This window comes from Rattus rattus, chromosome 3 (genome assembly GCF_011064425.1).
Source record: "Rattus rattus isolate New Zealand chromosome 3, Rrattus_CSIRO_v1, whole genome shotgun sequence".
NCBI classification, from domain to species: domain Eukaryota; kingdom Metazoa; phylum Chordata; class Mammalia; order Rodentia; family Muridae; genus Rattus; species Rattus rattus.
Window position 1 is genome coordinate 175,128,525 of NC_046156.1, and position 13,905 is coordinate 175,142,429.

Genomic DNA, 13,905 nt, shown 5'->3' on the forward strand with positions numbered 1-13,905 from the left:
TCAAGTAAACAACATGAGGTCAGAGGCAAAAGGGGAGGAGGAAAATACAGGCCTATGGGAAGCTGCCAACAGCTCTACAAATAAATTTAGATGACCACTATCTTGAGAAACTTCTTCAGTGGTACCTACGAAATCAGGGTGCCTGGGGAGCAGCCCATAAATGGGGGTTTGGGTGAGGGGTAATCTACGCTCTTTCCTATGTGCTGTTCTCCCACAAGTCAAAGCTTGCTGCACACACCCTTAACCTTCATCACTCTCTCCAGAACTTCGCCAAGTCTCATCTGGTCAGTGTCAAGGGGTAAGAGCCTTTCTATCAACATTACAAATGGGGTCTCACTAGTCTATTACAATAGTAGCAGCCAGAAATGCATGGCTACAGAAACAGAGTGAGCTACCAGACAGGCAGTGACTTACAAGCAAGTGGGCAGAACAGCTCTGAGAAGGTGAGTAAGCCCTAGAGCTGACTCATGGTGTGGGACTAAAGTAACTAGGGGAAATGGCAGTGCCTTTCACCTATATGGGAAGGCAGCAGATGTCTAGGTAAAAACACAGATGTCCTGCTTGGTAAGTTTGATGCTTTTTATGCATCCAAGTAGGTGCAAAGAGAAACTTAAAAGAGCTGAGATCGGATGGTAGGGCAACGCAAGTTATCAAGCATCCCAGCATGTTAGAGCAAGGACAAGTGGGAGGAACAGGTAACACAGACACCGGGAGATAGGAAAAATGACGGAAGTGAGAATGGATGAGTCCCCTTGTATAAGTGGAGGGGGAAATCTTTCATGAGAATTTGATACTCATTACAACCTCAAGATGTGGAGCATTCCAAGGGCATGAGAGTAAGGAAATGCACGTACTACACTGACTGCAGCCACTCTTTCCTAAGATGTGGGCATAACCACTGGCTTCAAATACACTGAACTTGGAATCAAAGGATACGCATCGCACTGTGAAAACATACTCAAATTCACTGTCACTGTTATACTTTCCTAAATAACTCTCATGATAAACTCCAATTACACTTGGCCTTTCACACACCCACGCCACAAGAACAAAGCTACTTAGCTATGCAAGTGTCACCATCTAGTGGTTGAAATTATATACCAATTTTAAAATGTTGGGAACTGTTATACCTTAGGAAGACAAATCCTAGTCAGAAATAAGTCTACAAAAATAGTATTTGGGGACATGAATTTCTTAAAAGCTTAGCATTATTATAAACCAGTACCATAAAGTCCTAATACATAATATCTAGCACACATTTATTTATTTATTCATGCTACATTTTCTTTACATGTACTTGTTCTGAAATCTTTCAATAATCTTTAAGACGTATGTCATCATTTATATATGAGGAAACCTGAAACTGGTAGAGAAGCTAACAGCCTGCCCAAAATTTATACAGAAAGAAATGATAATTAGGATAAGATCTGAACAGAGCTAAATTTACTTCAAAATCCACACTCATAACCGTTATATTCAATTGCCCATATTAAAAGCACCAAGCTTCCGCAAGGCTGGACATGGAAGTAAGTCTTCTTTTGTGAAGAATCAATAACAAGAAGAGAAAACCCAAACTGCAAAGTGAGTCTAAGGTAATCTTGCTACCATCAAGCAGGCAGTAGACAACCATGCCAAAGAAGGAAGCCGCCTATCTGGACAGGACCATGGTCATGTGTCTAAATAATTCTACATGCTCAATAAAGCTCTGTGAGAAAATCTGAATTTAGAACAAGTCACAGGGACATATAAACAAGTAATTTATTATGTAAAGTAACTTGAAAATAGTAGAAATACAAAAAGTAAAAGCAAACTGCTGTGAAGGGGAAATAAAGAACAAAGGGAGGGAGGGAGGGACAGGGAGGAGGGAGGGAGGAGGGACGGAGGGAGGGAGGGAGGAAGGGAGGGAGGGAGGGAGGAAGGGAGGGAGGGAGGGAGGGAGGGAGGGAGGGAGGGAGGGAGGGAGGGACGGAGGGAGGGAGGGACGGAGGAGGGACGGAAGGAGGGATGGAGGGAGGGACAGAGGGAGGGACGGAGAGGAGGGACGGAGGAGGGAGGGAGGGGAGGGAGGGAGGAGGGACGGAGGGAGGGAGGGCCTCAGGAGTGCTACTGCACAGCAGCCTGCCTATCAGAGAGAACTGAGAACAACCCACAGCAGGAAAACACAGCAGAGAAGCGCCTCACACATTACAAAGAACTACAGGGATGAGAGGCTGGGAGACAGCTCAGTTGGGAAAATGCCTGTTGTGTAAGTCTGGTTCCACACTCATACAACAAACACGTATGCACAGCCACACAGAAGCATGTATGTGTATACACACACTGTTGGACGGAAAAAAAGGCCAATGTGCCTAAAGGCCATGACAACGATAAAGCTGATCTGACAAGGAGAACTGGGTTGCTTCTAATTTAAATTTCACTGCTACTCCTTACATTGCTGCTGTCAAACTTCAATATTTTCAGGCATTTTCAAACCATTATATATTTTCTACCTTTGTTTGGTTTTAAATAGCCAAATTACTTAATTCTACTTGATCCCTTTAATCCTGTTTACTTTCCAAAAGCTATGTATACATTATTCTGAAACAAATGCTAAACAGAAAAAAACAAAACAAAACAAAAAATACTTCATGATCCTAAACTTAGCTTCTGACCGAGCTGATTTTAGTGACATGACTCAATGTTTTTAAAACGTAGGCAGAAATCTTGAGCTATTTTTTTTATCTCTGAAGTTGTTATCTTTCCTTGACCACAGAAAATCCTAAGGGAATGTCCTGACAGGAACCAATGGCTTTTTCCTCTTCATACTAGTGTAGTCTTGAAAAAAGGCAACACAACAATGCAAGTGAACAGGAGCTTACTGAAAGTTCTAGAGATGTTTTATATATATATATAAAATGAGGCCCTGTCTCAAAAAAACAACAAAAAAAACAAAAACAAAAAAAGTTAACCAATGTTGACTGCTATTTGGGGTGGAGGGGGTTCATGAGGGCTCACACTTCCATAAGGATCTATAGGTAACTAATGCTTGCTAGAAGAGGTAAAGACATTTTCTTTAGTAATGTAAACACTAAAATGATCCATGTGCCTATAAGTAGCCACTCACCCCATGCACCTATGGGCAACCCTAATGAAATTCACTGGCTCATCAAAAAAAAGAAAAAGAACAAAAAAATCAAGGGATTCAGCAATGTTGGGGTGAGGGAGGGTAAGAGAGGCTTGCAGGAAGAAGACTATGCCCACAATACATTATATATGCTATATACACATAAGACAATGAAGCCAATGAACCCATTAATTATGTATAGTTAATGCATGATAATAAAAACTTTAATCTAGGCATACAGAATATATCAACTTAATACAGACAGGACCTTTTTCAAAGTAAAAAAGCTGCACTGGAACAGTGGATGGTGGCACCTGCCTATGACCCCCAGCACTCAGGAGGGACAACCAAGATCATAAGTCCCAAGCAGCCTGAGCTCTTTAAGACCTTGACATCTTGTTTCAAACACTGAAAAGGCAAAAATATAAAAAATAAAAAAATCTTTCTTACTCGAGATTTCTTCTATTAACTGTATATTTTATACTTAGACTTTTCTAGGCTAGGGTGTAGTTCAGTTAAGGAAGGGCTTGACATTGCTAGCACCAGATAAAGCTAGATACAATGGCTCACACCTGTAATCCTAGTACTTGGGAGGTAGAGACAGGAGGGTCAAAAGGTCAAGGGCAACCCGGGTTATAGGAACCAGTTGCAAAGGGCCTGACTCTTACAGGCATCATTAATTAATTAATTAATTAAGGTCCATTTTTATTTTCTTCTGATCTTGTTTTCCATCCCATACTATGAAACATTTGTCTGTTCTCTATTGACTTGTGAAGAAATTTCATTCCCATTGAAAGATCTAAGCAAGATAAAGAGAAAGGAAATAGGAAATCCAGGGGAAAATAAAAGAAGAAACAGATACATATGTAGAAATTCAGCTAGGAAAGGGCTACAAATAAAAGATGCTATTATCAAGGTCCTGTGTACCCACCACATTTACAAAGCACTTAAGAATCAAAGCAAGTAGTAAGGCAGCATGGCTCTGTAATCCTAGCACTACAGATACTGGTGGAGGGACGGGGTGGGCTCAGCTAGGCTACACAGCAAGACTGTCTCAGAACAAAAGCCAATGAGAAAGTGAGAGGACAGTAAGTGAGAACGTTTCCTGCTGTGGGCACACTGTGCTATGCTGCCCTAACACCTCTCTAGACGAACAACAGAGGGTAAAATAAAGCAGTGTATAGATCTTCATATGACTATAAATGGCAATTTTGCAGGTGACTCTGAAACCTGTCTTTTTAAGAAATGAAATCAGATATTTAAAACATGAATTTGTGCTGACTAGTTTTATATCAACTTGACCCGACAGTAGTTTTGAAAAAGGGACCCTCAATTGAGGACATGTACCCATCAGATGACCGGTGGGCAAGCCTGTGGTGCATCTTTTCTTGACTGATGTCTGATGTGGGAGGGCCCAGATCACTGTGGGCACCCCTACATTGATGGCCCTAAGTAATACAAGAAGGCATGCTGGGCAAGCCACAAGGAGCAAGCCAGTAAGAGCACCCTCATGATGTCTGCCTCAGCCATGCCCCCAGGCTCCTGCTTGGAGCTGTTGCCCTGACTTTCCTCAGTGATGGACTGCTACCTGGAAGAGCAAGAAGAAATAGACCCGTTCCTTCCAAAGTTGCTTTAGCCACGGTGTTTTGTCATAGTAACAGAAAGCCTACCTAAGACAACAGTTGATTCCATTAGAGACCACGAACCAGAAAAAGTAAACTGTCCTCCATTTTAAAAAAAAAGAAAGAAAGAAAGAAAAGAAAAGAAAAATTTCTGGGGCTGGAGAGATGGCTCAGCAGTTAAGAGAACTGTGAGTTCAATTCCCAGCAACCACGAGGTGGCTCTCAACCATCTATACTGGAATCTGATGCCCTCTTTTGGCAGGCAAGTGTACATGCAGATAAAGCACTCATACATAAAATAAATCTGTTTTAAAAATCCAAAACCATACCGTTTGTTTTCGGCCAGATGAGCCCCTTCGTCCTTCAGCTGCTTACTCCTCTGTTTACAGCCTTCCTGCAGGGTTTCCTTCCTCCGTTTGCTGGCGTGGAGCCAGTTCCCATCCTCACTCTCAGCTGCGCCCTTCTCATCAGCTGCTTCAGCTTCAAACTGCTGGGACGTGGCCTTGGACACCTTCTCGCCAATTTTCCTCTTCCACCCAAAGGAAGCCATTCTGTAAAATCCCAGAAACATAAACTGCTATGAACGTATTCTAGTGAGTGACAGACACAGACTACCAGGAGACTATAGCCTCTTACAGCCTACTTGTGGACTGAGGGAATAGTCACCAAGGACTACTAATTTCAAAGGTGACATCTGGACACTACTGCAAACCTCCTCTCCTAATGGGAGTGCTGTGCTCTTACAGACTAACCCTGAATCCCAACAGGCCTCTGCCAGTTCATACAGAACACACAATACGGTGAAGCATGCTCAATAACACCTCAGATGTGGGTAGGAGGAAGCAGACAGCGTAGAAAAACAAAGCAGTTTCCTCAAGAAATGAACAAATTGGAGAAGGGATGGGAAGGAGAAAAAGAAAGATGCCAACCCTTAGGTTAAGAGACTGATGAGACAATTGAGCCTCGTGTGCATATCTGCTTTTACTCCTGACTTAAAAAAAAATTAAAAGGACATTTAGGAATGCACACTAGACATATGACAGTATGAATAAGTCACTCCTGTATTTTAGTTGTCTTAATAACAGTATGAATTTCAATAAGCCTTTTCCTTTAACAACAGCAATGTATTTGCTATGAAATTATATGATACCTAGAAATTCTTTCAAAGTCACTAATGGTGAGAAATGGCATGGAGTTGGTGACACAGATCATTTCGAAGGTCCCTGATGAATTTGGGAGACAAGCATGGACGACTCATTGCTCCTCTCCCCCTTTTATAAATATTGAAATTCTCCTTAATACAAATTTTTATGCTTTGAGTGGTTTTTGTTTTCTTTCTGAAACAAGACTCACTATATATACAGCTGTCCTGAAACTCAGAATAATAGCTCAGGATGAACTCAAGCTCATTAGCCTCCTACCTCACATATGCTAACTTACAAATGGGCACCACTACACCTGACTACAGGAGAGTTTTACAAGGTTTACATATTTAATGGCTCAACAAAACTATTGGGAAAGTCAAAAATAAAAAAGTTTAAAAACAATATAAAATGGCGGGCTAGATTTACATCAAAGGTTAAGGGAAGGAACCTAGGGATAGAACAAGGTTCTGGAAGTCCCCAGCTCCAAAAAAAAGGAACTAAAAAAAAATATATATATATATATAAAAATGGCTGTTTTAAGATAGCATGACATACAAAGGTTGGGAAGGAAGAGTCAGTACAATAAGCAGTTGCCTAGGAAGTCTTCGATAGCGCCTTTAGCCCGGGACTAAGAAACCCAGCTCAAAAAAGAACACAAAAAAAAAAAAAGATACAGTAATCCTACAACTGGGTATAGAGATCTTAGACAGGGGTTGGGGATTTAGCTCAGTAGTAGAGCGCTTGCCTAGCAATGCAAGGCCATGGGTTTGGTCCTCAGCTCCGGGGCGGGGATGGGGGGATCTTAGATACTGTGTGCATTCAGGAGCATGTAAGATTTTATCCATTCTTGGAGGAATCTGTAACCCTAAGGAGAAAGCAATGAACTCAGGTCTTTTTGAAATTATCAAACAACGAACATTATGAGAGGGAGGGAGGAGGAGAGACAACAGAAGTAAGTATCTGGCAATACCAAGGTCACTGATGTACATGACTGCAGTGGAATATAAGGAACAGGAAGAGAACAGCAACAAAGTGAGGGTGGCTATCAGAGGAAATTATAGGTCACAGGCCTGTTACTGAACAAGAGAAAATGTAACAGGTCACAGCAATCACATACATAGTGAGTACATAGTCTGATATAGTTGAACCAGGTACTATGGGAAATCCTGGATACATAATGGAGTCCTAGGGAATTAGGACTATGGAAGCCTCCTCCTTGGACTCATCATCACATGGGGAAATGCATTTCCTCTGTCTGAAACATCACTTTATATACATCCATCCCAGGGGAAAACAAGGACATGTGTACAAATGAAAGTGTGGCTACTATAGATAGCAAATCCAGAGGCACAGAGTGAACAGGCTGGGAAAATGGATGCTTAAGACTGCCTTCAAAGGATACGAGAATACAAGAGGAGGAGGAAGAGGAGGAGGAAGAGGTGGTGGTGGTGGTGGTGGTAGCTCTCTTGTATTTAAGGCTGTCCCTAAAGGTAATGAGAATTTGGAACTTGCTTTCTACATTACCAATGCAGAGCACCAGACAGTGTAACAGATATATTAATGACAAAACCTAGTGTGTTTACTGAAGGCAACTTCACTTTAAATACTGGTCAAATCTGTTAGGAGAGGGGGAGGATGAGGATGAGAACAATGAGAAAACCAAAGTTAACAAATCACTGAGATTCCAACCACCCTCCCCATCTCCCAACCTAAGCTACTATTGTTAAGTGCTGAGGTCAGATTCGGGTTAGGTCCCAGAGGGAGGCTCTCTGTCACACACCCTGTTGCCTCTGGAGCATGTGTCCTTCTTCCCCACAGACACCTTGAATAGAAGGCTATAGAAATCAAAAGAGAAATGAAGCTGTTAGAGTATGGAGGCAGAGACCATCAGAAATTGACAAGTTCCAACTTGAAGAGGGACAAGGAGACACTTCTAAAGTTCAGGAGCAGATAGGGATTTCATGTCCCCAGATTTCACACTACTCAGGGAAGTAAGTTATAGCCATCTACTCAGCATAAAGGAAAAGTAAATAAACAAACAAATGTATGCATACGGGAAAGATGAAAAATCTAACGCAGTCCTTATAGAGAGTAGAAAAGACATAATAATGAAGAAACAGCAAGCAGCATCACGGACAGCATACCATGACAGGGACTGCCAGCATGGAGACATCTCAGAAGCCTGCAGCAGCTCCTTGTAAAAAAGGATAGTGTCTGGGATCCTGAGAAGCAGGAGACACATCCCTCCAGGGCACCCGCTATCTGAGATAAGGTACTGCCTACAGTAGCAACATCTCAAGTATAGAACAGAAACATCTCAAGTAGCCTACAGTAGCTCTTTGTAAAAAAAGGTAGTACCCATTTCTCCTAACCTCAGCCCTGCACAACGGCTGTATAGATTTCATCTGTGCATGAGTGCCTTTCAGTTGGCCTTGGTATGCATAATTGTTTTGTTATATCTGACTTTCCTACTTCTTTCTCCTTCTGCTCTGGTAAGTTCTATGAAACTAGATGTTCCTTGATGTAATGATTCTTAAACAATTGGAAATTGAGGCATAGGGGCACAGCACAGCACAGCCCTAATGGCCCAGGTGCATGCTCTGTGTTCTCATCTTGGAAACAATGTAATAACTGCACGACAGATTAATGCTTGACTTGCAAAGAAAGTTTAAAGAAATTATTAGAAAATGAATCAGAGCCAACATTGGGACCCTAAGAAAGAAAAAAAAAGCTATTAAAGTTATGAAATAAGTTTTCTACACATTTGAGAGTGGTTCCTGAATAAGCAAGTATAGAATACATAAAACCTTACACTAGTAAAACTGAGTCAAAACACTGGGACTCTGAGGAGTTATTGTGTACAATGTGCAGAAGCAAAAAGCTAGCAGAACTGCTGAGTTAAGGGTTAACTTGATTCTTTGTGGCCACTGCCTGATAGCTTTGCCCATGTCATTTATCATTAGAGCTTCACAGTAGAACTTGCAAGTAGAACTTGGAGCTCTGAGATCTGAAGTATAGTAAGTCAAAAGTTAAAGTTGAAATAATGATAAGTTTGCAATTATTATTATTTTGGTCACAGGCCTGGGAATAGGGGAAGCTTGAAACTTTCATAATTCTTAATTCTTCGTGGGATGTAATTATTTTTTTTTAATCTGATTTGGCAATGATTATACAATGTCTTTTTTTCTACCTGCTTTTGTGGTATCAATAAAAGACTGGGGCAAGAAAAAGACAAGAGAGCATGTGAGGTGGATATAAAGAGCATGTGGGAGCATAAGAGAGTATGAGAGAACATGTGTGAGCATGTGTGAGCATGTGCGAGCATGTGAAGAGCAAGTGGAGATTGAGTGGAGAGAATGAGGTGCCTGCCCATGAGATGTGTGTGTGTGTGTGTGTGTGTGTGTGTGTGTGTGTGTGTGTGTGAGAGAGAGAGAGAGAGAGAGAGAGAGAGAGAGAGAGAGAGAGAGAACAAAGAGTGAGAGAGAAGAGAGAGAAACTTTAAGCCTTGAAAACCTGCCTGTCAGTTTGTACCCCAAAAGTAGTCTGTGTATATTTATTATGCGCCTTCCAGATATCCCTGCTTCCGGTTGAGAACTCCCCAAACCTGTGTCGAGGCTGGACCCCCCCATACCTACTAAGGTGAAAAGCACGAATGTGTTACCAGGACAATACCAAGTTTATATTTTCTCCCAAACTGCCTGTGGATGAGGAGACTGAATTCAAATACAATACAGGTAAGTGCTACCAAGTGCGATCCAATGACCTGTCAGACAATGCACACTGGAGGCTTCAGGAAAGTGAGCTTTAAAGAATAGAAGTTGACCAGGCTTACAGGAGGGAAGGCATGTATGAACATCTTCCCCAAGGAAAATGTAATGCTGACTCGATTCTGAATCTTAAAGCTGCTGGGGAGAAAATACAGACAATTGTCGATTAATGTTTCTGGGTTCCTCTTTTAAGTGATTAAAACGTCCTAAAATCAACTGGCATAATGGCATAATTTTGTGAACAACAACCAGGGCTACTGAGTTATACAATCTACCGGGAGGAATTGTATAACACGCCACTTACATCTCAACTAAACTGTTTTCATCTTACGTATGAGCTTCTTGCGCCTAGGTTGTGTTTTTAATTAACTTATCACTAAAACTGCTTACAGAAGGAGCTTTGGTTGATCTGTATTTGGACAGGTAAGGCGCCAAGCTTCTAAATACTTTCCACCGGGATAACATACCAAGTGAGTAAATCACAACTGTACAGGTTTGATGTTAATTCTCATCTGGAGTTAAAGTCTAAGTGCTCTACAGAATTGATGCGTGGCATTAAAATTCTAAACACCTGTATTCTAAAGATCCCATACAATGATCTCCACAGCAATCGCTCGACTTGACACTTTACCCGGGCACAAGCCGGGTGCTTGCGACAGAGTCAACGTCCTCTCGTACTGACTGCGTGAGAGGATGCGGCACCCAAGATGGAAAAACACCGGCGGGAGGTAGAGAGTCACAACGACTCTCAGAACAGGAGAGATGAATCCGGAGGTGAAGAATTAAGAGACCCGGATACCTCAAAATGCTACCAAAGGAAAATCCAGTATCCAAAACTCGCACCCTGCGTCCGCTGCACTAAAAATGAGCGCCCGCTATAACAGCACCTCAGGCCGCCGGGCCAGCACACAGAACCCTGCCACGGCGCCCTGTGCTCAGGACAGAGGCACCCCTGAGGGCTCTGCGGACCTCACCCGGCCACCTCGTCCCTCTCTCCCTCGTGCAGCACCCTCACCCCTTGTTTCCCTCTCCCCTGCCGTCTACCGCCTACCCGTAGCGAGTTACCTGAAAGCCACTCCGCGGTCCGTGTTTACATTCCACTTGCCCTATGGCACCGGAAGCGGAAATTATCCTGTCTGGCGTCTAATCTGCCTTACCTGCCTATGCTTCCTAATTCTTTATAAAAACGCATGAAATCATCCTGGGACGTTCTAACAGTTCAGCAAAGCGAACAGAAGAAAAAAAGAATTTCTTACCTGCCAGCGCCCTTCTACAAGACCACTGATCCCAGAAGTCACTGCGGCACCCTCGGAACTATGGGATTTGTAGTAAAGACACCAGACCCTAGCACCCTCTAAGTGCAGCCGGGAGTGGACTCCAGGCTTGAGAGTCAAAAGTATGCAACTGTTCTTTGCAATACACACAGTCCTCGGATAAATGGCTTACAGCCTAGCCTAGACAGGCCTAGCCGCTGAAGGTCCGTGAGATGCAGAAGAGGAAAAAAACTGAGCTAAAATAAGTGCAAAGGGGGCTGTGCTAGTTTGCTTTTGTCAACTTAACACAAACATAGACATAGCTATGGTAGAGGGTATCTTAATTGAGAAAATGCCTCCATAGGTTGGCCTACGGAGAAATCTATGTGAGCATTGTCATGATTAACGATTGATGTGGGAGGACCCAACCCATTATAGGCGGTGCCACACCTAGGCAGGTGGTCTGGCCGTATAAGGAAGCAACTGAGCAAGCCTAAAGGACCAATGACTGCCCTGCCAGAGTTCCTACCTTGATTTCCTACCAGACTGAGGAACTAGAAGCTGAACCTTTTCCTCCCGAAGTTGACTTTGGTCATAGTGTTTTATCCCAGCCACAGAAACCTTAACTAAGGGTTGGTCAAGGAGGATCAGGCTGAAGGGCAAACTTCCTGTAGGAATCAACAGCAGAGCCTGAAAGTAACACCTGTCCCCTCCTTACAAGAAAATTAGCAGGCAGATGCTAACACCGGTACACACTGAGGAAACTAAAAACTCGGCAAATTTATCCACATAGCTGTGCTACACAAAGCAAGGTCCATTGATAGAGACACCCTTTTTCAACTCACCACAGCAGTTCTTACTGGTTAGTTATTTATCGAGGTAAACTGATAACTTATTTCTCCACTGGTAGAATGAGCCAATTCAAGCCAGATTAAAATATATAAAAATGCAGGTTTATTGAGAAGCTGCTCTTGGGCAGGTGAGTTCACTGACCCCAAGGAAGGAGACCAGAAAAGGGAGAGAGAAGAGGAAGATAAAAAGAGAAAGCTCTCAGGCAGAGAGAAGGGGGTGGGGTGGGGGGCAAGAAAACAAAATGTCTGGGTTATATAGTGAACATCCTCTGGGGGAAGGGCAGCCCAGGCCCTATGCTGGAAAATTCAGGTTTGGGAGGCAGTGTATACTACGTAGGGACTGAGGGATTCTGAAAGAACCTGGAAGCAGGTCTGCTTTTGGTATGTAAAATATGCACCTAAGCCATTTGTTCCTGGGTCTGAAACCAAACAAAAACACTCCTTACATACAACTCATCAAAAGGACCACCAACTTGTTTCTCTCCAAACTGTCAAATATTCCCTGGAAGAAAACTCTTACCCAACACTGGCATTAAAGTCACTGATGGCTATGATGCCCTGAGCGATGGCTTACTGCTCTAGCAGAGGACCTGGGTTCAGTTCCCTACACTCAACATAAAGACTCAAAACAATCTGTAACTCCAGTTACAGGGGAACTGTTGCCCTCTTCTGGTGTTCACCGGAAACCAAGCATTAGGAGGCCCTTCCATACCCAAAGTTCGTACATATTGCCATTTTTCACAAAAGTGAGCATTGGTACCAACTGTTAAAACGCCACAGTGATAGAACTGCTACGTCGATTTGAGGTAATTGACGACAAACTCTAATGGTAGTGATGTAGTCCTCTATCCCACCCCTACAGGTGAAGCTCTGAAGTACAAGTTCTTCCTGAAATGAGGCCTGGCTATGTTACCTGGCAAGACTCCTGATTCCCAGGCTCACTGTAATAAGCCAAATATCAGTGCTTCATCAACGGTATTTATTTTTAAATAATGGCATTCATTTTTCTACGATACCAAGGTGCTTTTGCTGCCACTGAAGTGTGATGTCTTGAAGAAGTGAGTAAAGATTCCATTATGACGACTGGACAGAGAGTTGAGCAGTTAAGAGCACTGGCCACTGCTCTTCCACAGGACTAAAAAAAGTTCAGTTCCCAACACCAACATCTGGCAGCTCACAGCCTTCATGTAATTACAGCTCTGGGCATTTCCAACACCGCATTCCGGCCTCTGCAAGTGCCTGCACACACACGCCCATCAGAATAAAGTCAATTCTCTCTTTTTCTTTCATTTTTTTAAAATTATGTATGAGCACACTGTGCCTGCTTCAGACATACTAGAAGAGGGCATTGGATCTCTTTACAGATGGTTTGAAGCCACCAAGTGGTTGCTGGAAACTGAACTCTGGATCTCTGGAAGAGCAGTCAATGCCATCTCTCTAATCCCAATAAAATCAGTTCTTTAAGGCTATTATAAAGTTCCACGATTTTGTGGAACACAACTTTTTTTTTTTTTGAACTGCTGACAATCTGATTATCCATGTCTTTGACCTTTTCTTTTTTTTTTTTTTTAAGATTTATTTATTTATTTTTCTATGTACCATTCTGTCATATTTGCAGGCCAGAAGAAGGCACCAGATCTCATTTGGTTTGAAATGACCTCTGGAAGAGCAGTCAGTGCTCTTAACTGAAAGACCTTTTCTTGAAATGAAAAGCAAGGGGGCTTGTGAAATGGCTAGCAGGTAAGGATGCTTGCTGCTGAGCCCCATGACATGACTTCCGCCCCTACAACCTATTGCTTGGAAAGACAGTTGTCATCTATCCTCAGGGAGTGTGCTATATGCACCCCACACACACACACACACACACACACACACACACACACACACACACACACACACACACTCTTTATTAGAAAAGAACCTCATTTAAAAAAAAAGTTGACAATGTCTGTTACCAACGACAAAAATTGTACTCCTTATAGAATAATCTTGATAGCTTCCCGGTGTGCCTAGACTTTGAGATCAATGGTGACTTCAGATGCAATGTTTATTTATAATTTGATTGCATTCATTAATGTTTGTAAGAGTTGCCAAGTAAGTCAGTCTATTCAAAATAATCAATGCATGACTTTAGGAGCCAGCTTCTAAAACGGGCTTCAGTGTT

At 42.6% G+C, this 13,905-nt stretch overlaps 1 protein-coding gene across 1 annotated transcript in view; it reads right to left on the bottom strand.

Moving 5' to 3' along the window:
• The window catches only part of Ttc33 (tetratricopeptide repeat domain 33), a 37,811-nt gene extending 26,922 nt beyond the window's left edge, over positions 1-10,889 (bottom strand). Inside the window, exons 1-2 of the mRNA XM_032898819.1 lie at positions 10,703-10,889; positions 5,055-5,276 (exon numbers count right to left, since the gene is read on the bottom strand). Coding sequence (XP_032754710.1) covers positions 5,055-5,275 — 221 coding nt within the window. The 5' untranslated portion in view covers position 5,276; positions 10,703-10,889. The remainder of the gene's footprint in view (positions 1-5,054; positions 5,277-10,702) is intronic.
• Positions 10,890-13,905: the final 3,016 nt, after the last annotated feature.